Here is a 22,213-nt window from a genome sequence, read left to right as displayed (position 1 = left end):
CAATGCCGGGCTGTAAAAATCCTCATGTCTTCAAGGATAAGAATCGAAAAAAATAACTGAATTTTGATCACGACTTGCCATAAAGTTGCGCACGCGCGCAATCATAAGTCGCGCAATTTTCCGAAACGCGTCCCACACGTTTGGAGTGGCCATGGATGCTAACCCAGTGGCGGCACAAGTGAAATTTTGGGTTTGCTGGTCATAGCAAGGGGTTAATCATCTACGGTCTAGGGGCCGACTAACCTCTCCCTTAGGCTTTTGCTGAGCTTCCTGATCAGTCTGTAAGTCCCCCCGGGATAGGATAGCGGTGTCGGGGTCGAAATCTCTGGCGTAGCCGTAAAAGCTTTGCGCTGCCATACGACGCTTCAGCATTCGGGTCTGGGAGTATGGTCTCCGGTTATTTTAATTTTCAATCAACAAAAATGAAAGCACAAAAAACACTCTACTTAGCAGATAAGATTTTTTGAGTAGATGAACTTGGGAAGGAGAAAATGAATTCTAATATTGTGCATCATACGGGCGTCAGAGGTGTCGAGCCACTTTATTAACCACTGTCCATACAAACTACGGGCTCAGTCCAAACCAAGATGGCGGCCAAGCAAGTCAGTGGAAAACTACGAACTTATATTTCTGCTGGTAAAGCGACTCCTTCTCCTCCACTGGGCCCTGCACTAGGACAGGTAACTAAATTGAATATCTTGGATGCTACTTTTATTGGTATTTCTTTAAAATAAACATACGAATTTACTCGAAGACTCACGTGTAAAGACATGAGATCAAGACTTAGATCAAGCTACTACTAGTCTCTACTATAGTAGAGAACGCAAATTCATTCTTTCAAGACAAATATTTCTTTACTTAGTGTTTAAAAAGCAAGCATTGATATTTATTCTGATATTTTAATGCATTTATTAAATTTTTTTGACCTCTCAAAATTGTTTTTCTTTTTCAAAAACCACTAAACTAAAGCACCCTTGCAAGTGGGAAAGAGGGGCAGTATTTGGAAATATAGTAGACTAATATTTGTTACAATATTTTACCTATACCCTCTCCCCTTAAAAAGAGGTCCAATGTGTTCTCCCACCTCCTACTCGGAAGTATAACAGATGGATCTGTCCTTCATGAGAATTAAACCAAGAACTTTCATAGTGTATCTGTGTAGTTAGTCTACTAACTATGGTAACTTGTACCTCGATAGGAGAATTTATCTCCATCAGGGTTTGTCAGTTTATTTTGTTCTTATTTGATTTAGAGAGGAATCAATATTGCACAGTTCTGTAAAGAATTCAATGACAAAACCAAACATATCAAGCAAGGTGTTCCTATACCTACAATTATTAATTATAAGGTGAGCCGAATGACTGTCATTTTGGCTTTGTTTTGCTTCTACTGATTTTTGTTATATGGACAGTGTGATAGCCATCATGTTAGCCTGCGAAAATGGCCCTCTGGTGTGGATGGATTTTGGAAAGGAGAGCAGTTTTGCAGGCTATCATCATGTTTGTTGTATCATGTTACCATTTCTATTGACTATGAAACCATATAATGAAGATATATGCCCAATGCCTATTGATTATGAACTGGTATTAAAATTGTAACATCAATATGAAACTCTATCCACCAACTCCCCATCACCCATGCTCAGGCATGACTTGGGAATATATTGATGTCAATGGTGTTGAGAGGCAGCAAAGGTCCATGAGGGAATTTGTGTCAATGAATGTGAACACCTAAACTCCTACACCTACATCTGGCGATACTTGTCAACCCTGAGGAATCTGCATAGAAAGCTAGTGAACTAAAGGGAAAGGAAAAGTGAGTGCACTGTTACCCTCTGTATGTTCACAAGAAAACAAGTGTATCACTCAGTGTATCACTCAGGGCACTTGTCTTAAGCCATGAAGTCCTGGCTTTTGTCCAGGTCACACCTAGAGGGGGTGAGGAGGGCTCAAATGGCTTGATGAATGTTTTCTATATGTTGCAGGGAGATCGGACATTTACATTTGAAACCATGTCCCCAACAGTATCATATTTCCTGAAATCTGCAGCAGGAATAGAAAAAGGAGCTCAAAAACCAGGTAACCCATTGAAAATCAGTCGCCAGTAATGATGATCAGCCAAATTAATTTTATCTTGGTCAAACCTTGTTTCTGGCTCCACATTACTGGTCAAAGTGACCGGCAAGGCATTCCTAGCCTGCAAAGCAGGCATTCTTGTGGGTTTGGGGAAAAACCAGGGTTTTGGGGGAGCTTTGGAAATTTAGAATGAGCGAAAATTGAAACCAAGCAAAAAAGAAGCAAAGGGGGCTTTTTCACCTTTTTTGCTAGGTCCCATGTTACTCACGGGCACGTAATCGAAACAGGAACCCCAAAACCCTGAGTTTTCCTCAAACCCATCACAAGAATGCCTGCTCTGCAGGCTAGGCATTGAATTCCGGCTGGACATTTTCCATAAGCAGGCCATTTTTTAAAGCCCTGTTTACAGGTTTTACGTTTTATAATGTGAATTCATTGACTGGCTATTATTTTTAGCCCTGTTGAAAGATAGACAACTAGATGAACAGAAATGTATGTTTGTTGTATATTATTGTAAAATCACCTGTGTTGCTTCATAGGAAGAGAAGTAGTTGGAAGCGTAACAGTCCAACAGATTTACGAGATTGCAAAGATAAAGAAAGAAGACAAAAACTTCAGGAATGTACCTCTTGAAAGTGTTTGCAAGACTATCATGGGCTCGGCTAAGAGTATGGGAATAGACATTATTATTAGTAACTCAAAAAATAGTGAAAATGTTTAAGGTGTTGTATAAATGTACAGTGCTTGATGATTTGATAACTGACTTTATAAAACATTGGCAAAATGTTCGCAGTTGCCAGTCAAGTTAGGAGTATTTTACAAAGGATTTCCACTCATTTGTTAGAAGTGTGGTTGAAGAGAAGGGGCGTTATATGATTGACACCCCTAATGGAGACTGAACTGAAGGAAACAAATAGAGCTGGCAGATTTATTTTCTAAAGACATTAATGTGTACTGAACTCATTGTTCACTTCTGACAGGTCAGTCATGTGTGTGTTTGGATGTGTTTTTTTTGGAGGGGGGAGGGGACAGTCAAAAATGCCATAAATAGACACCATAAACAAACAGTACTTATCTTCATATGTATGATTTTTATACGAAGAAAATTAATGTCAGAAGGAAAGAAAAAGAAATAGGTGGTCAAAAAGGGAGTACTGAGAAGGAAATCGTGGTGGATGTGTTAATGCAGGAAGACTATTACGGTTTCAAAAACGTGTTTCAGAGCAGCACCTTATTTATCAGCAACAAAGACAAAATGATCACTCAATAAAAGAAGCATCAGTTCCAAATCATTTAAACAAAGGGCTTCTTATTTTTGTTGCAGAATAATAGAGTATTACTTTTTCCTTTCCTTTCCTTTCCTATTTAAAATATCCTCTTAATATTTCTGATGTGCAAGGATAAATGTTTTGAATAAGATAAGAGTGTAGTTGTCATACCACATTACACATGTATTTTATTGTTTCACATACCAAATGAAAAAACAATGAAAATATTTGATATTTGAACATCCGTGTTTGATCAGCGGTCAAGAAGATAGTCACTATTTGCTTTAAATTAACAAGATTTTTTAACTTTATTTTCTCTGTTCAGAACACTTTTTTACTTTATTACAGTTTTCACTGGAAGTATTTTACAATATAAGAGAATGCACATCTAAATTTTAATTCAATTTACACGGTTCAAAACTCAAGTTTGATTTCACGGTATAATAGTCAACGAGGACCGAAATAAATGTATACACAACACTCATTTTTGAAACTGAGCCGAGCTATCATATCATGATGACATAATTTTTCTGCTGTAAAAGAAACCCAATTTCCTCGTTATTAAATATAAAGTTCCGGTATCATTTCTTGAGGAATAGAATTACAAAGTTAAAAGTCACTAAATGCGGAAGTATAAAGGTATGCAGAATGAATTTAACCTTCAATGAGGTTTTTATCCTTTAAAAGTCTTAATTTTAAGCTGAATGAGTCTTTTTTATTCCCGCCACTAAATACTTGTGGACATGGTTGCCTTGGAAGCACTTCGGGGCTTTGTTTTCCAGTTTTCTCGGTGCCCTTGACAGGAGAAAAAAGCTACCAATGAGCGAAGAATTTTAATGAATTCTCTTCTGAAGTCTTTATGTCTCCAAGCATAAAGAACAGGATTTATGGAAGAATTACTGTAAAGGAGAATGCGAATCCAAAACCTCGCATGACGACTCGAAACTGACGAAGGCACTGCAAAGTGGTAGAGAATCAATATAATACGCGGATAGACCAAAATGATGAAAGCTGCGATGACCATACCGATGGTTTTAGCTGCCTTGTGTTCTTGTTTCTGTGCTTGGTCGTCTTCTTTCTTGCTTTGAACGTCAGCAGCTTCTTTCAGCCGTGGGTCCATCGCTGTCGAGATGGAGAAACGAATAACGTTGTTCGCTGTTTTGTTTCTACGCTGGCTCGCCGCCTTGGCTATTTTGAAAATCTTATAGTATGCTACTCCTATCACGACTGTTGCTGTCAACACAAAAACGACGAAGAAAATCAAGAAAGGTTTATCGCTCACTCCAGGGAATTTGGGTACACTGGTTATAAAGATCGCAGCAGCCCATACAACTGCGATGATGATCAAGACCTTTCCTTTAGCATGCTTGAATGAGGTGATGTATCTGACTGGATATGTAAGGGCTACACAACGATCTATACTCAAGGCACAAAGACAAGAAATCGAAGCGACAATGTTCACCCTTCCGAGGAAGCCAGCAACTTGAACAGCAGCAGGAGAAATCTGTGCCGTTTTCCCAGAAGCCAGACTGATATGCTGAGAAGCTCGCATAGGAACAAGAATAATACTGACTAAAAGATCAGCGATCGCTAAAGCAGCGATGAAGAAATTGGTGGCAGTTTGTAATTTTTTGTTTCGGATGATAGCAGTGATGACGAGAGAATTACCAATAGTTCCGGCTATTATTAGGAGTATTTCTACTGTTGCTGCTAAGCCAACACCAACTGCAGGCATACTTTCAGCACCATCCTTTGAACTCAGTGAAACTGTAGTGTTGTTTGAGAGCTCCATTTTCAACTCCTTACGTCTAGAGCTTGCCTCCTCAACTAGAAAGTGTTGATGATGTCGTTTTCTAGACATGTCTTGTGCAATGAGCTGAAATATGGCTTCCGGTGACGTTGTGACCTTCAACCTCAGACAAAAACGAGTACAAAATCACACTCCAATGAGCACGAGTCATGTCAGTGGAAACTAAAATATCTTGCAGAATAAAGAGTTCAAGAGAGCGAAAATGAAACGATCGCAGTCTTCCGTACAGCAAAGGAAGTGGTCAGCATCTAGAGAGCATAGATATCTATGCTGTGTTGTCAGCATTCTATTCTAGTGAGGGGTGTTTATAGATATGAGAATAAAAGGCATGACAAAGGGTGGTGGCGACTTATGTAGTGCTCGCATTGCTCGCTTCACGTAACATTAAAAAAGAATACATGACTGCACTTTTTAATTTATATCCAAGGCCTTGGAATATAATGTTAAGCCTTCGACCTTCAAATTTTATCAACACCCTAAAACAACTTCTTAATAAGACTGAAGCGAGATGACGTTTTACCCCCGTCTCTAGACCATAATCCTTTTCACATTGCTTTTGTTCTTTAATTATGACTATTGTTCCTGTATTCTCTAAGGAATCAAAAATTTTAATATGAAAGAATTTAAAAAACTATTATGGTCTAGAGACGGGGGTTAAACGTCATCACGCTTCAGGCTTATTGGCTGATCAGAGTCAGGGCACGTTTAACTCAAAGATGCAACTGCAGTCATTGTGGAGGGCGGAAATCCTGAGAACCCAGAAAAAACCCTCGAATGTGATACCGGGTCCAGGAATGGAACCGAGAAAGAGGGCACTTTCCGAGTTATCAGTAGTCATAAATGTACATGCGTGTTTACATTTGCGGTTCATAATCCTATGATAATACTTGTGTCCTACCGTCACGATCATGTCACGGCACGTGCGCACCGGTACGAAATCTGCTGTACTATATTATGATTTTAACGAGACAAAAAGTATTCATTACCGTTTGTTTATTTAGTATCATAAGATTTTTCAGTATATATTGAAGAGAATGGAGCACCTCAGTGTGAAGTCTTGTTACTTCTGCGTTAAATACCAGGGCCGGGTTGTTCAAAGCTGGATTAGCGCTAATCCAGGATTAACACTATAGGTCTTATTAAGAGTTAACCCAGGATTAGCACTAATCGAGCTTTGAACAACTGGGCCCAGAAGTTGCAAGATTTTTCAAAGACGTTTTCCTTAGTTGCTGCCAATTTTTTTTTTCAAGTGTGAACATAAAAAAATTAACTTCAATTCTGCTTCCCAAGCAAGAAATGGAGCCACACCTAAGTCACCACTTTACATCAGACTCAATAAAAGTTGGATATTTTTGAGTTTTTACTTAATCCATCCCAAAAATACGGACATTTACTTAATATTCATGTGGACAAATATTTGAATGTGACCTGGATGCTAGTTACTCGTTACTCTCAGTGAATGGCCAGGAGAAGCTTGGGCTCTGGGTACGAGATTGGGGGAGAGAGGGATCGATTTATTGAGACTATATTAGTGGCGAGTGATCTCTCTCATGATAAATCCTGCATACGCTCTTGTGACCAAATCAACAGTAGCGTTTTCTACAACTATTCTTGGTTTGCAATCAATCCCAAGAGAGCACAATAACAAAAGGGATGTCCACCATGTTGGAAGATATAACAAAATAATTCATTAAAAAATCTTTTGTCAAATTCTTCCAACATGGCAGCTATGACGTCCATTGCAAACGAAGAATATTTACCAAACCAATTCCTGCCTAAACAAACTCTCCCAAAAACAAACCCTCTGTGAAACAAAATAAGTCCATCCAAAAAAGTATGTTTATCAAATATAAGCCCAGGGCTTCAGTTTTTTTGGAGGTTTACTTTACTCAATGATCTTTTTATTCAAAGTAGTACATTTTTATTTTAGGAGTTGTCATTTATATATTTATAGCAAACTATAATTAATTCAGTGAGATTGTCATTAATTATGCAATCTTTCTGTTCCACTGACATTTACAGGCTTCTTATAAATGCTACATTTCATTTGCATTACAAAAATACAAATTTTACATTATATCATTGAAGTCTAAAAGATAGATTTTAGGGAGCGGTGGGTGGGGGCTGGATTTAGTAGTTCAACTATCTATGAACTTTTAAGCAATTCAAGTATACAAGGTAGCCAACTTTCATATTGGAAAAGCCATCCCTCTCCTTCAAATCCCTTGGGCATGCCCATTATTTTATTGATGAAAGTATATGATATGTGAAACATTACCAGCCTTAAACAAATGAAAGTTTAGCTATCAATAAAAAGGGATAGTTTTAAATGCCAAAATATAACCTGGCGGCGAGTAGAATGATCAAGCACAAATCTCCCCGTTCACTGCCAGTAATGTGAAATAGAACATCACCACCATCGGGCTCAGCCATTACTTGTGGGTTATTTCCCGCTTGGACTTCATTCTGATTTTCTTGGTTTCTTTGCATAATAACAAATTCCTGGTATCTGCGATGGCTTTCCTCAGCTTCTTGTTCCTGTCTTCTTTGCTCCTGTAGATTATATATCCCACTTCCGGTAAGGCCACCAAATATACTTCCGCCAGCCATTGCCAGCAGGGCCACAGGAGGACTGGCAACGAAGAGGCCAGCCATTCCTATGAAGCCTCCGATACCTGCTCCTATCTTAGCACCGGGGTTAGCATTTATGACGGTCAAGTATACCCACGAATAAACAATTCCAAATGTGAAGAGGATATCTTGCATCACGGAACGCAAAAGACCAACCAACTCGGTCAACCGCTGAACAATATTTTCACCATCAGTGCTCAAAAGTTTCAAGATATCCCTGAATATTTCCATCACTCTAGGTAACACTGTGAACAGGTTTTCCCAGCCAGGATTCAAAAGGGCATTTGTGATCATCAAGAAATTTCTTAAGTTAATGAAAATCTCTTTGAGGATCTCTGGCTTTCCCTTGAGAATGTTTTCAGTGCCTCTTGGTCGCTTCACAAACAGGAAGTAAGCACTTTCCAACATTCCTATCATTGAGATGTATCCTTCGAAATCTCCAGCAAGATACTTCGTGCCTACATCTATTCCCTTCTCAGCGCAAATCTTCGTCACATAGTCTTCCAGTAACTTCCTATGTCTTGGGCAAAGGTACAAGTCTTCCTTTGAGGGTTCTGTTAAAGATGGTTGTCGTTTCTTCGTCTGTTTACATCCAGGCGACCTGCAGCGTATCTCGCGAGGAGACATGAAATTTGGATCAAACCTTGTTAGAATGATACTTTCATCTTTGGAAGCCTGTTGGGCTGTTCGAAGGATCATTTTCTGGGTGCTTTTAAGCTCACTGGTCATGTTTCTGGGATCCAAGTTGGTGAAAGCTTGATCTTCGACAACCAGTTTTCGTTCTATTTGACCATGGAATGCTTTGAGCAATTCTGTTTCCCATTGTTCGACTGCACCTCCCTTCCTCGTGCTGTGTTTTAAAGGTGAAGAAAACGTCGATTTTTTCTCAAAAGACATGGTTCTGCAGTTAAGCGATTGAGATATGTGATATAATGATGAAGTTCTTGGAACTGGTGATTTAGTCGCATAGGCTTGCTGGGAAACCCCCTTCAAACAGGTTTTTCCAGTTTATAGATATATCCAGTCTCTTTGTTTGTCAGTTGACCGAGGGAGTCGAAGTAGAGATTTTAAATAAAATGAAAATGCATACTTTTGCAATAATTGGTATCCTTATACCATACAAAGTGTATATAATATGAACTTTTAGACGTTATGGCTATAACAGGCACTTTTTACAGGTCTTGGGTCTATCTTGGGAAATACGATGACGTCATATCCGGGATTTCCCCGAACTGAGTCCGGGGATATTAATGTATTTTGGCAAAACACAGAAGTACAGCGAGGAGGCCAACTTTTAGCATGCGTAGCTAGGCTCTAAGGGGCTAGCCAAGTTTATGGGGATGGCTTACTACTCAACTAAGAGGAAATTCGGACCCAAGATCCAACGATGGCAGGAAGAATTGAATACAGAGTTCAGTGGCAGGCTGTTACCAACTCCGTTGTTTATCGTAGAAACAAAAACGTTTTATTCTAGGAATTTTTCAAATGGACAAATTACAGGGAAAAAGATCAAAGTCAGACTCCAACGTAGACCCTTGATGAATGGCTTTGAAAATATACACGTTGAACGATTCAATGCAGGATCCGTCGGTAGGAACCATGTCTTACATCGGTGTAAATGGCCAGAGTGTACAAAGAGCAGAGATCTCACAAACAACACTAGAGAATCATCATATATTTGTCAATTCCATCGTAGAAGAATGGAAAGATATTTCACTAAAATGTGTGCTGATAACAGTGTTGTTATCAACGGAAGGTATTCTCCTGGAGATTTTGAAGGCTACACTGCTTTAATCGAGTTATTTCAAAGTGCTTTTCTTAGAACCAGTGCTGATTACCAAGGAAGGACTGAGAGGGGAAAGCTACTTCAAGATTTGTTCCTGAATGTGAGAAACTTTCTTATTATCGTGAGCACCTTGATAAAACCAGATGAAGATTTGCTGAGTTCCTTCTTACCACACATCATGGGCATTACTTTAAAAATAGTCAAGACACATTACCAGCACAGTATTGTAAACCTTGTCAGCTTTATGCAGCACTTTGTTGAATACGTTCTCTTCTTCTTTGGAATTATAAACCCATGGGATACGTCATTTCCTGAAAGCAAACCTTACCGTCAGATTGGTTCAGGTTTAGGAGGTATGGTTGGTGTGTTGGGTCTATTAGCAATGAGTCCACCATGTGCTTTAGTCGCAATGGGTGCAGGAGTATGGTTTGGGGCAGTAGTTGGTGATACATTGTACATTACTAAGAAAAGAAGAGAGATGCTCGATAGCAGTTTTTGCAGGTATCTGATGTTCAGACACACACAAAAGAATTGCCAAGGAGAAGATACACCCGAAGACATGACCGAAGACATGATTTATTTATCAGGAACTGAATATGGTGATACATTGCTGGCTATTGTACTAATAGTACAAGCATTAGTTATATTAATGGCCCTCTAGACAGGGGTGTGGCCAAGGTATTATGTGCGTACCATGATACATTGCTGGCTGTCCTAATAATAGTACAAGCATTAGTTATATTAATGGCCTTCTAGACTGTCAAGAGTTTGGCCAAGATATAAGGGACTTTCAGATTTGCAAAATCAATGACAGCGACATAAATAGATAGATAGATAGATAGATAGATAGATAAACTTTATCTACCCTCGGCTTTAAAATGAGACTTGCTACAGGTAGGCCTCTAGCATAGCTGCTAATGATCCGAGAAAAAAAGAGGTGAAAATATAACAAGAAAGAAAATAAATAGATAAATAAATGCTAATATTAAATATTATAAATTATTTATTTAAAAAATAAATGCTAATATTAAATATTGTATGTAATATATACAGTATGAGTGGCCGTGTTGTATCCGATATACAAATATCGGATACAACACGGACACGAATACTGTAGATTGCTTATCAAACGTCTAGGTTAGTTCCTTTGTGTTTCACTAAAATTTTCAAAATTAAAGTGAATCTGCCCAAGAAAATCCAAGTTAAAGTTTATGCAAATGAACACGATTCTGTATCTGATTTACAGAACTCTTCTTGGTCGTGATTTCTATTGTGTTTTCCTCATGAATTATTAATGAGTTTGATAATAGATGATACAATATGGTAAATATAACTGATTTATCACATAATTGTAACAATAGAAACTGAAAGTAGAGATGATATATCAAAAGAAGATAAGCTCCTGACTGCCTTTTTAAATGGCCCAAATTTGGTCAGTGATCTAATATTGTCAGGCAAAGAATTCCATGCCTTAGCAGCAACATAAGCTGTTGATCTTAAACCATTCCAAGTTGTTTTGACTCTAGGTAGAACGAGAACATATAAGATATCAACCAGAAGTGTGAATAACTTTTCTTTAGGGTTCTGTTCATTGGAGATTTCATTTAAATTATTGTCAGTAAAGTCAACTCATCCACAGGAAAGACAGACTTTGAAGATGCCCAGTCCCTAAAGTGAAGTTATTTACACTTCTGGTTGACGTCGCCGTGGCAACGCATTAGAATAGGTGTATATGGTAATGCATTGTTGGCTATTGTAAAAATAGTACAAGTATTAGTTACATTAATGGTAAGGGGAAGGTTGGGAACAAAGGTTTGATACAGCCAAAAATGCATGGGACCACATTAATATTTGTTCCAAAAGGCTGACAGTAAATAGGGGTTGGGTTCTGGGACATGGTCGTTCATTGGGATGCAACAAAATGCCTTGCTTTTCAGGGATGATGGTTTATTTCTGGTTTTTGACATTATAAATTCATAGTTATGTGGAGCTTCATTTACTCTCAAGGCATGAATTCATTCCTTTGCATACTGTTTTTCAATTCCTGAATGGGATATTTACAACAGTAAAATCTTCAGCAGCTATAATATTATCACTTTGAAATGCTATCTTTCCTTGATCTAGCAATTTTGTCAGAGTTGGTGAATCTGAATTCTCATCTTCATCTGATGGATTCTTGTATCTTTGACTAAAATGTGTAAGGATGAGTTTGTTTGCTTGTATGTTCTTTGCAAACTGGCCTGCCATTCCTGTAAACAGAATAAATAAAAAATTTAACAAAGATGGTACCTGTCTATGTAATAGTTGTCTTGTACAAATAATCTGTAAAACTGTCAAAGTTGGAAACCGAGGGCAAGTGTAGCAAAAATGCAATTGTCCCTGACCTCCAAGGTCTCTGTTCACTGAACATGTACAGGAGACCCTGGATTTCTAAGGTCTGGTGCCCTGGCGAGGGGCCCTCATCCCCCAGAATCCAGGCCTGCTATGCAGGCTTGTCTCAGATTTGATTCCTGGACTCAAGCAGCAGAACATGGGAATATATTGTGTTGGGTCTCTCACTTATAATTAAAGGGTTTTTTTTCTGCAGGTTCTTGGTTTTTCTCCCTCTATGAAACCTAATGCCCTGACATAGATCAGCTAAGGCTCAAGTTAAACGTTGAACTTATTCACATGAGGCAAACCTAATTGAAACAATGGATAAAAAGGTGGTCTTCTTTGAAACATCTCCCCTAAATAATTGCTTACTTGGTGTGGAGTGTCCAAACTCAATAGCCTTTTCCTCCAGCTCATCCTCCTGTGTTGCTTCATGCACCAAACAATCACAGTTCATGGCAGCACTTGCAATTTTCATTGAATCACTTGTATCTCCCAGAATAACAATCTTCCGTCCTGGCCTCGATGGACCTATCACCTCATCTGGGGTAACTAGAGTTCCGTTAGGTGCCATAATGGATTCACCTTGCTTTATTTTTGCATATAATGGTCCAGGAGGAATTCCTTTCTTCCTCAACAAGACTGGATCTAATCTACCAGGTATTTCATCTTCTTTAATGACATATCCAAAACAAACAGTTCTATGTTTGAGAGGACCAGCTTGAATGCTGAGGTTGCCTTCCCTGCAAACTTCCCACATTTTGTTCTTTCCTTCGAGGATTGTTTCTCCTGGGAGTTCATCTGGGTGTAAGCAGTTGTCGGCATGGTGTACGTTGTTAGGAAGTTCCCCTCCAAACTCACACTTTAGGGACTCTATTAATAAAATAAAGATATTGTATTGTAGTTGCAGGGGCAGATCCAGGGAGGGGCAAAGGTGGGCTGTAGCACCCCCTTCAAGCATATATAGTTTTGTTTGATCAAAGAAATGGATTTACAGTAAAATGAGCTGTTACTTACAAGTTCACACCCCTTATATTTTTGGCTAAGTCTGTCCCTGAGTTGTGATGCTAGGGAAGAATTCGTATGATAGAAGAGAAGAAAGGGAAGAGTGATACTGGGAAGAGGGTGTAACCCCTTTATTCTTGACCCCTCTCCCCTCCCCCATACAGTGACCCTTTTAGACCCTTCTCTGATTGGTTATAAATTACCTGACAATTGAAGCTCATGAACAAGATACTTATATCCCAGCCTTGATTGAGAAATTTCTAAAGATGTTCTTATAAATTTACGAAGTCCAACGGGCCCATAAACCTCTATTGGTGCTTTATTCTCAGGACAATTTTGTCCTGTTGTACACAGGAACCCCGGTAGCCCAAACACGTGATCACCATGAAGATGAGTGATGAATATTTTACTGATACGTCCTGGTTTGATGGAGCTCTTCATAAGCTTGGTTTGGGTGCCTTCACCACAGTCAAACATCCAACAGCTATTTTCATGTCGTAGAACAGTGCAACTAGCTCCTCTGTGAAGAGAAGGATAACACGATCCAGTTCCAATAAAATGTAATTCCATCATTTTGAAACAACCTCGAAATAATCTCATATATGTTGCTTTATCTTAGTGTCCTTCGCAATTTCAAGTCATTATTCTTGTAAGCCGATATTTTCTTGCAGGACAGCGAAGAAAACCATAACATTGAGTGATGAAGCAACAAAATGGTGAAAACACAGGAAGCCCAAGAAATCAAAAGATTTGAAAACAAATTTCGCGCAAAGTATATCTACAGAAATCTTATACTCTTAAAAAACTTTTTACTGATTAGCGTTTTTAATAACAGCGCCTTTTAATAGTTTTAGCTTCACAAAGCTAGAGATTTTATCCCGATATTAAACGTTTTCCACTACTTCCGGTTGGGTTTCCTGTGTCAAAGGTTGCGCATGCTTAGATGGTAGTAAACAAATGAACGCGCCTGCAGTTTAACCGCTCGGATTGAAAAAAGTGTTGAACTTTAGAAAATTTCTTACTAAGAATCCCTCGAAATTTTGCCGTAATTCTTCTTGAATTCAAGCCTTTGAGATGCCTATAATGGATGGAGAAGAAAGTGGGGACGAAGAGGTGGAAAGAAGCCCAAACGAAGAGGAAAATGGCAGCGAAGAAGATGAAGAAGACGACACCATGTCTTCTGCCTCTGAAGACTCTTCGTCTGACTCGAGTGAGTAAAACTTCACAAAACTGCTACTTTTTTGCGCATTTTTGAGGACGATATAAATGGTTTCTTTGTGTTTTGATTGTAGTTGATGAGACTGAAAATGAAAGACGGAGAGCTGAGTGCCTGGATGATATGGCAGACTTGGAAAGACAGTTCGGGGAGTTAAAGGAGCAGTAAGTTGTAACATTATTTTATACTTTTCATTTTCAAATACACCAAAGAATCAACACTAGAGGTCTAATTTTTAGCATGAAAAAAAACCCAGCAATTGAGAAATCTCATTAAAATGTGAGCAAAAGATGAAGCAATCATATTCTGATTTATTTTTCTCTAACATTGCATTGTGCCTTCGCTTATAGACTTATTATACATTAGCCAATAAGAATGCATGCACTGAATAAAATTTTCTTTCAGGCTTTATTGTGAACGCATCAGCCAAGTAGAGAAAAAACTTGATGAAGTTGCTTCAGGTGAGTTTCTGAAAATTTTATAGCTTCTTCTTCATGTTGTCACATTTTGTAAAAGACCTAATCCACTGTTTTCCCATTTCAGACCATGTGTCATTCCCTAGAGTATAATTTCTTTGTTTAACAGTTGCACATCAGAAGACACATAAATGTGGATATAACTCAAACAAAGAATTTTATTTTCAAAAGAATGACAAGTGGTCTGAAATGGGAAAAACATTACGCCCAAGTGGATTTGGCCAATTCAACTGATAACAATTTTTTCACAAAACATTTTTTACTAACAAATTCCAAACTCCCCCATACTGCTAATGTCTCACTTGATTCTGATGGAGATCATAACATCAATCCTGGGAGGGAACTGAAACAATATTTCTTGGAATAGGGGGTATAACATTATGCCCACTTTGAGAGGGATGGAAATTTGTTTCCATTGAAGTTCTGCTATCCCAATTACTATGAGGAACGATCATTTTTCAGAAATTTCTTATCCTGTATATATTTTGTGTATAAAGGTCTAGCAACTGAATACAATGGACCATTAGCAGAATTGAAAGAAATGTGTGAGATAAGACTAGAAGTAGCTGGTAAGTAGTCTTCATGCTCTTGGTATAAAAGCATTAGAAAAATAAAAAAATTAATGGCTTTCCACTTCAGTTGACTTAATCCATTCAATTACTATCTTGGGATTCTTGTGGTACAAAGTTTTCCACAGGAGGCCCAAGCCAACTATATATATTTTTTCAATTACTAATTTGAATCATTTTCTTTTTTATTTAACAGATATTCTCAAGCAGTGTAGAGTAAGTATCCACTAAATAAAAGTCAAATTCTTGACTCCCCAGATTGGGAATTAGTGCAAGTGGTCTATATATTGTAAATGCACAGATTATAAAGTGCTTTATCCCACTGACTGATTTGGTGTTTTCTATGCAGCTTGTGAATGTAAAGCACAAATATGATGCCGAAGAACAATCAGCAGTTCAACATTTTGAGGTATGAACAATGTTTATTGGCTGCTCAATCAACAATGTGACTATAGTCAAGAGGACTGAACCAAGGTGTTGAGCCAGACGTTGTCTGTTCATTGGCTGCTAAAGCTGTGTAATGTATATATAATGTATGGCAGAGGAGGGGGGGGGGGGGGCAGGTGAAATCTCCACTAAATTTCACCTGCCCCCCCTCCCCCCTGCCATACATTATGAACGCAGCCTAACTCAACACACGGCCAGTCAAGAGGAATGGACTACAGTGTTGAGGCAGACATTGTCTGTTTGTTGTGCTGTTATCCTTAGCCCTCCTCGCTAATTAAATAAAATGAAAATTTATTATTTGAACCAGATAAAATAGATCTTTAAATTATTAACCATTATTTTTTTAAAGAGTGAGAAATTAGCTCTGATGGAAGGAATGAAAGCAGATTTTGAGGAAAAAATCCGAAAACTTGAAGAAGACAAACACAATATTGATATATCAGCAGGTAAACATGCTTTAATTTCCAACAAAGGTGAGATTTATACTTTAAACTTTGGTGTGATGCTTTGCAAATGTTTCAGAAATGGTTTATTTGTATAAACATTTTAAGTTGTGAGGTATTTTCATGTCTAACTTCTCAAAATGATTTTTAAATTTATCATTTTCAAATTTTCATTTTTTTCATTAAAAAAATTTTTTTTTATTTATCTAACTTCTCAAAATGATTTTTAAATTTATCATTTTCAAAATGATTGTTTTAAGTAAAGGTTAAGACCTTTACTTAAAACAATCAAAACTTTGGACAACAAATCCTAACAAGTCATAAAGAAATAAAAATAAAAAATTGTTTTTGAAACTGCTTTTCATTTTGGACCCTAAATTCATTTTTTTCCCATACAAATGACATCACACTTAAAAATTCAGTATAGAAATAGGTAAATCTGTACTCTAATTTGATGTTTTGTGTTTATGTATTTTGTTCTGTCTAGATGTCTGGCTTGAGTCACAATCGATGCACAAGAAGCACAGAAAAGCAGCTGATGGTGTTTTATTTCCAGAAAAGCGCCGCAAACCAGTCACTATATCAGGTATGATACAGTAACAGATATTACTGATAATTGTCTGTTGTTATAAAACCACGATAAAAGGCAAAGCAGTTTTCATGTGAGTGCAAAACTTACAATACTAATATTAAAATTGCTTCCAATTCCCCCCCCCCTCAGTATTTATTGTAAGATATGGTATGGCTACAGTATAGATATGAATTTATCCTATATAGCTGTTAAATTGTGACTTTAACTTTGAAGAAAGTGTTTGAGCTCATGTCGTGGAAAAAATTTAAGGAAAATCTTTATAGAACTTCTTATTGTTTTGGACTTGGAAGTCCTGCTTCCTTACAAGTGATGTCACACTTAAAAGCTTTATTGTTTTCCTGCTCATGCAAAAACCACTCTAGCAAGTTAATTATAGTGTAAGAGAGCATGCCCCTCAGGTAACATAATTGCAATTCAAACTTAGCCATTAATGCTTGTACATATCATTATTGTAGGTCCATATATTGTATATATGTTAAAGGAAATGGATATATTAGAAGACTGGGCAGCAATAAGAAAGGTATTGAATTATCAATTTTCAGAACCAGAAAGTATCTGTACCTCCCCACTCCCCCTCCCCGATTCCCCTCCCTGATCCCCCTCCACTCCCCCCAATGAAAGGAATACCCCCAATATTTTTAATCATTAATATTGTTATCCTCAACCTTTCCATTTCCAGGCAAAAGGAGCTCTTGCAAGAAGGAAAGCTCAAATGACATCCCGGGGTAATTGTCTTTCTATGTTGTCTTTGATTTTTTCCCCATATTTATATTGTTATTTTAGCATGAATCTTACATATTGGCACATACTATATACTAAAGTGCTTTATTTGTTACTGAAGGTTCATACCATACTGAAAAGATTCCATTTAGTGCAAGATATGAAGATGGAAAACTTTATTATGAAGGCGAATGGTGAGTTTCATTTGAAAATATTTTTCTCTTATATAACTCCAGATATTTAATAGTTTTTTGTATTATCAGGTTCCACAAAGGAAGTCAAATTGTTATTGAAGGAAAAGACGGCACTAATTACAGGTATCATTAATAATGAATTATGAAATAATTGGGATAGTAAGTGCGCTGCGATTGGTGGAAAAAACGTTTGATGAGGGTATCGTGCGTCATCCTTTACAAATACATCAGGATAATACGATATTTGGCATATTTGTTATTTTATGAAACAGATCAAAAAACAGTTTTCCACTTTTGATACTCTGATCAAAACTCTCCGCTACGGGTCGTGGTTTCCTACGCTCCTCTCCTGTTCTCTCAACATCCCAAGTTTTTAAATCAGAGTATCAAACAAGGAAAACTGTTTTTGATCTGTTAAATCAATGTCTCACAGTCTTTTGATATTCCATGTTAGATAGACTCAGATTCCAAATAAGTCTATGTTTTTGCTCTTTCGTGAGTGACGACCCGAAAATGAGTGAAAACTATGACTTATAGAATCAGTCTACATGACAGAAGGATGAGATTTTATTGAACAAACAAGTGGTGTCTGCAGCAGAGGGCAGGCGAAAGATTTGGAGTTGTTGAATGAGTAGAGGAAGTCTTTGTTTTTTGGCTTACTCAACAAATGCCCAAAGTTATATATATTGAAGGATTTATTAGCAGCAAATATAATACTTTAGAGAGTATCATATGGTATTAGATAAGAAAACATGCTACCCAAACTAAAGAGGTCGGTCGTGTGTATAAATTATACTTATTATGCTCAATTATTACTTGCTCATTTAATGACCACTGACTGATTTTCGTTTAAAACTTGTTAATACAGTGCAATGGTGACTGGAATAAACACTGGCGAGGTGAGTATGCTTGACAATAAAGATTAATTGAACGAAATGTCAAAAAGGCTAAATCAAGGGAGGGTTGGATTGTTACTCACCCCTCATCCCATACCACCATGGAGTTTTAAGAATAAATAAGAAATGTCAAATAAAAAAAATTAAAATAATAGCGGCTGAACATCAAACAATGTCCACCCAGAATAACTGTAACTTGTTCGGTCAAATCTTTGCCTTGCCCATCATTTTGACCAGTAACGTTAAGCAAGAAACAAGGTGTGAGCAAACTAATTTAGCTGGTCATCATGACTGGTGACTTATGACAGTTATTTTAAGCCCTGATTTGATTTTTTTGGTAACAGCCACCCCATTCAAACCCTCCTTCATTTGCTGTTACTATAGATGTTTTCATTATTTTTATGAATTTCATTTTTGTTTTTCTTCAGATATTGGTTCGCAGAAATGATGGATACAAAACCAATTTGTACATAGGGCAGTTACAAAAAGGAAAATTTAAAATTAGGAAACAGTTAGTAGCATAACTTTCCCTTCCATCTAAACATCCTGGTGAATTCTTCTTAACTGAAAATGTAACATTTCAAGTACAGGAAGCTCTGAAAATTTTTAAAATGTAAATATCTGTGTAAATGAATCCCAGACTTTGTGTCAGTATATTACTTTCCAAAACAGAAATATATCCTAAAGTCAGAGTTTCAGTTTTGATTCTCTGCCTAGTTTGAAATCTTCCTTGTTGATACCTAACCCACTAACTATACATTTCTTGTAACTGGCATTGCTGTAACCTTAGCTTCAACTTCATGACTACCATAATTACATGGGTAGAAGATCATGTCAATACCTCAGTGTTTGAATACAGGTTCAAAAAACTCGTGAATATATAATTCATAAGCCTTTGATTCAATTGGAAGGAACATACATGCCTTGTGCATGGACTTTTAAAACCGATAAATTCCTCATGCTTCATTAATATTCTTTACATAAAGAATTCTAATGAGGAAGATGAAGACTTAGAGCCTTATGAAGGTCAGTCTAATGTACAATCACAGATGACCCACAAAATCTGGTAGACTAGTGTTTCCAACTTGTGGGAGTCTCTTGGGACTTGCTGTAAAGTATATATTTGCGGCATATTTGATAACCCAAATTCAACCAAAGGTTTGTGAGATATTCCTGAGTTTTTCGAAGCTGTCCAATAAACCCACAGATCATGTTTTATCAGGTCAAAAACCACTTTGCTACACCTCATATTTTAAAACCTGATGAAACACTCCTGCTTAATTTGTTAAACAGTACATAAAACACTCTTGAGATAACAGCAATATATAAATGACCTGTGTTTGCACTTTGCTAGCTTTTGATAGTGTTTGATGACTTATGTAGTCATATCTCAACAACTAATGTTTATATCTCATCCTTAGTAAATGATTTCTATATTGTCCTTGTGACTTTATTTAAAACATTTGTAATAAAATTGCAGCGTTATAAAAAATAAACTTGTTAACCACATAGATAAAATTAGTAATAAATGGATAGAGTGAAGTGATCAGCCACATCTTGAAGAGATTTTCAATTTGAAAAAATGAAGCTTTTGTAGGTGAACAAATTCAGCATATATTTATAGGAGCAGGCGTAGCTCAGTTGGTGCGACCTTCAGAGCTTGAGGTCCATGGTTCGATCCTTACGATCTCCACGTCTGTTTCGACTTCTCTCTAATCCGTGTAGCTTCAGCTTTAAATACTCTTAAAACAGAGCATTGATGGTGAGAGGGGGTAAAGTGCGCACCGTCGGCTTCCATTGATAGCAGTTGAATTTCAACTGAAGGAACTACCGACGTTAAATATAGGTACTTTACCTTTACCTTTTTAGCATAAATATTTGATACGAACTTCCACCACATTCAATATCCATTCATACAGCTTTTAACTTGTGCTGATTTTATGAAGGGGGGGAATCAACTGGTGTAAAAATTGAGCACATGAAAAAAGCATTAAAAAACTTAATTCACAAAATGAAGTTTAGCTGATTGATGAGTATCAAACCACCGATGTACTGATTGTTTGGTCAAGTTAATTTTTTCTCTTAATCTTCGACCTGTTTGCCAGACAGATGAAATCAGTGATAACTATCCTAGTTGGCCATGCCCAAAGGGGTTTACTATGAGCAAATTGTATATTCAAAAGCCTATCCAGACTGCAGCATTTGAGCTGCTTACAAACCAGTTTGCCCCCTTGTTTTGTCCATCTATGCACCGTGTAGGGATAGAGAGGAGGAGTGGATGGACACCTTGGTCCTGTTGTATGAAGAGTGGATGGCACTATTCAACATCTAAATCCTTTGGTAAAGTGACGCTGTTACCCAATATTTAACTAGTGAACAAGATTTATCTGTCGGATAGTGCTATGCACCCTTTGTACAACCAGGTTCTGGTTGTTTAGCTAGCTTGAGGTAGTTTCCTTCCCTGCTAGCAGCCCCATGGAGGGGATGAAAAACAACCTCTGCTCACAGCATAGTGGTTTCCTCTCTACAGGGCAAATAAAATGAAAGTGAAAGTTTTAATTATAAAGGACAGGAAGTAGATAATTAAGTAACACACAGAAATTTAAAGCACTGAAATGGCATGACAACTCAGTTTATTTATTGAAACCATAATGTGAATACACTTTGCAATTCAGTATTATTTTTCCCAGAGATGCCACTTCAATAGATTTGAGGAGGGATGTTTTTACACTTGAACTCGTGAACTAGATAAAAATGTCAAAGATTTTATAAGCTTGGCGTAAGCTAATTTTTTGCTACTATATGATACTAAATTCCCACTGTTTTGACTTTTACAGGAAAGCATCACACCATTCCTTTAAGCAAGTATAACAATCTGAGCTTTGCTTCTTATTTGCGTTCACCAAATCTTTCAGCCATTCCTTGAACATCTCTTCATCTTTCTTCAACAGCAAGAACTGTCCAAGTACTACATATGCACAATCAAAGCCCTTGTCTTTAAGCTTGCCTCCAAGTACTTCTCCGATCCCTGCTAGCTCTGTCACTGGCTTCTCGCCCATAGGCTCACTAACGAAATTCTTGTGTTTTTGCGATGTGGAACTCATTTCTTGATGATGCTAAACTTTGAAAAGAGAAAATGAAATGAATGGCTCTAACACGAGGGATCTTTCTTCGATTTCGACGAAAAATACCAGCGAAATAAAGCGTTAATAATTCTAAATAGCTTTAAAATTCCTGGTGTATAAGAGATACTTACTTGATCGCCAGAAAAATGCTTTTAAGTGACAAAAATACAAGATGGATCTTCTCCTTTCTCAGAAATATCAGTTAGTAGAGAACTCGAATCTTGCAATTTTACCATATATGGTAAGTTATACCAAATATGGTCATAGGAAATGGCGGGAAAATACATTAATGAAATCAATCGATTACTGGTTTTACTTTCGGAAGCAGAACGAAAAGCTGAAAGGCTATAAATGATCGATAAAATTATCAGTATACAAGACACTGAATTACAAATCCTTAGTTTTTATTCATAAGCCATAGAGTAAGAGTTTTAATCCGTGGAGTGAAAGAGTTTTCAAATGAGTTCAAGAGGAAAGCGCAAAGCGACTAGTCAGGCAAAGTCCAAAGGAGAAGCAGATTCCAAAAGACCCAAGTCGGCTGCTTCTATGAAACCACGGCGTCCTAAAGGCATGGTAGAAGTACCTTC

At 37.4% G+C, this 22,213-nt stretch overlaps 8 protein-coding genes across 9 annotated transcripts in view; 4 read left to right on the top strand and 4 right to left on the bottom strand.

Moving 5' to 3' along the window:
• Positions 1-552: 552 nt before the first annotated feature.
• On the top strand, positions 553-3,377 carry LOC116296944 (large ribosomal subunit protein uL11m). The gene is made up of 4 exons (XM_031705065.2): positions 553-680; positions 1,253-1,348; positions 1,985-2,078; positions 2,615-3,377. Exons 1-4 carry the CDS (start codon positions 588-590, stop codon positions 2,794-2,796), a joined length of 465 nt encoding a protein of 154 aa, XP_031560925.1. The 5' UTR covers positions 553-587; the 3' UTR covers positions 2,797-3,377.
• Positions 3,378-3,513: 136 nt separating this feature from the next.
• On the bottom strand, positions 3,514-5,435 carry LOC116296942 (octopamine receptor beta-2R). Its single transcript, XM_031705063.2, has one exon. It carries the CDS (start codon positions 5,202-5,204, stop codon positions 4,071-4,073), a length of 1,134 nt encoding a protein of 377 aa, XP_031560923.2. The 5' UTR covers positions 5,205-5,435; the 3' UTR covers positions 3,514-4,070.
• A 694-nt stretch (positions 5,436-6,129) lies between these two features.
• LOC116296941 (uncharacterized) lies at positions 6,130-8,783 on the bottom strand. Its single transcript, XM_031705062.2, has one exon. The coding sequence runs from the start codon at positions 8,679-8,681 to the stop codon at positions 7,479-7,481; it is 1,203 nt and encodes a 400-aa protein (XP_031560922.2). The 5' UTR covers positions 8,682-8,783; the 3' UTR covers positions 6,130-7,478.
• Positions 8,784-8,988: 205 nt separating this feature from the next.
• LOC116296943 (uncharacterized) lies at positions 8,989-11,866 on the top strand. Its single transcript, XM_031705064.2, has one exon. It carries the CDS (start codon positions 9,119-9,121, stop codon positions 10,229-10,231), a length of 1,113 nt encoding a protein of 370 aa, XP_031560924.2. The 5' UTR covers positions 8,989-9,118; the 3' UTR covers positions 10,232-11,866.
• On the bottom strand, positions 11,501-13,642 carry LOC148904904 (zinc phosphodiesterase ELAC protein 1-like). The gene is made up of 3 exons (XM_089024329.1): positions 13,152-13,642; positions 12,316-12,816; positions 11,501-11,819 (listed from the first exon to the last, which is right to left on the bottom strand). The coding sequence occupies exons 1-3, from the start codon at positions 13,546-13,548 to the stop codon at positions 11,608-11,610; spliced, it is 1,110 nt and encodes a 369-aa protein (XP_088880455.1). The 5' UTR covers positions 13,549-13,642; the 3' UTR covers positions 11,501-11,607.
• A 277-nt stretch (positions 13,643-13,919) lies between these two features.
• Positions 13,920-20,513, top strand: LOC116294911 (breast cancer metastasis-suppressor 1-like protein-A). Its single transcript, XM_089024330.1, has 14 exons — positions 13,920-14,158; positions 14,241-14,328; positions 14,570-14,625; positions 15,138-15,209; positions 15,406-15,425; positions 15,559-15,618; positions 16,006-16,102; positions 16,587-16,685; positions 17,147-17,211; positions 17,371-17,416; positions 17,533-17,605; positions 17,675-17,728; positions 18,474-18,504; positions 18,930-20,513. Exons 1-14 carry the CDS (start codon positions 14,023-14,025, stop codon positions 19,023-19,025), a joined length of 993 nt encoding a protein of 330 aa, XP_088880456.1. The 5' UTR covers positions 13,920-14,022; the 3' UTR covers positions 19,026-20,513.
• Positions 20,514-21,117: 604 nt separating this feature from the next.
• On the bottom strand, positions 21,118-21,852 carry LOC116287062 (barrier-to-autointegration factor A). Of its 2 annotated transcripts, none has more exons than XM_089024158.1 (2): positions 21,758-21,852; positions 21,118-21,622 (listed from the first exon to the last, which is right to left on the bottom strand). In XM_089024158.1, the coding sequence occupies exon 2, from the start codon at positions 21,603-21,605 to the stop codon at positions 21,333-21,335; it is 273 nt and encodes a 90-aa protein (XP_088880284.1). In that variant the 5' UTR covers positions 21,606-21,622; positions 21,758-21,852; the 3' UTR covers positions 21,118-21,332. The 2 variants fall into 2 exon arrangements, with proteins under 2 accessions (XP_088880284.1, XP_031549536.2); XM_031693676.2 differs by having other exon boundaries at positions 21,118-21,617; positions 21,758-21,839.
• A 95-nt stretch (positions 21,853-21,947) lies between these two features.
• LOC116294906 (serine/threonine-protein kinase VRK1-like) overlaps positions 21,948-22,213 on the top strand; it is a 6,278-nt gene continuing 6,012 nt past the window's right edge. The window contains exon 1 of the mRNA XM_089024157.1: positions 21,948-22,213. This exon is cut by the window's right edge and continues 86 nt beyond it. Within this exon, the coding sequence (XP_088880283.1) occupies positions 22,086-22,213 (128 nt within the window). The 5' untranslated portion in view covers positions 21,948-22,085.

This window comes from Actinia tenebrosa, unplaced genomic scaffold (assembly GCF_029948245.1).
Source record: "Actinia tenebrosa isolate PJP-AT-01 unplaced genomic scaffold, QUT_ActTen_1.0 PGA_scaffold8__29_contigs__length_14323225, whole genome shotgun sequence".
NCBI classification, from domain to species: domain Eukaryota; kingdom Metazoa; phylum Cnidaria; class Anthozoa; order Actiniaria; family Actiniidae; genus Actinia; species Actinia tenebrosa.
The sequence above is the reverse complement of the archived record's forward strand: the minus strand, read 5'-3'. Positions and strand labels throughout refer to the sequence as shown.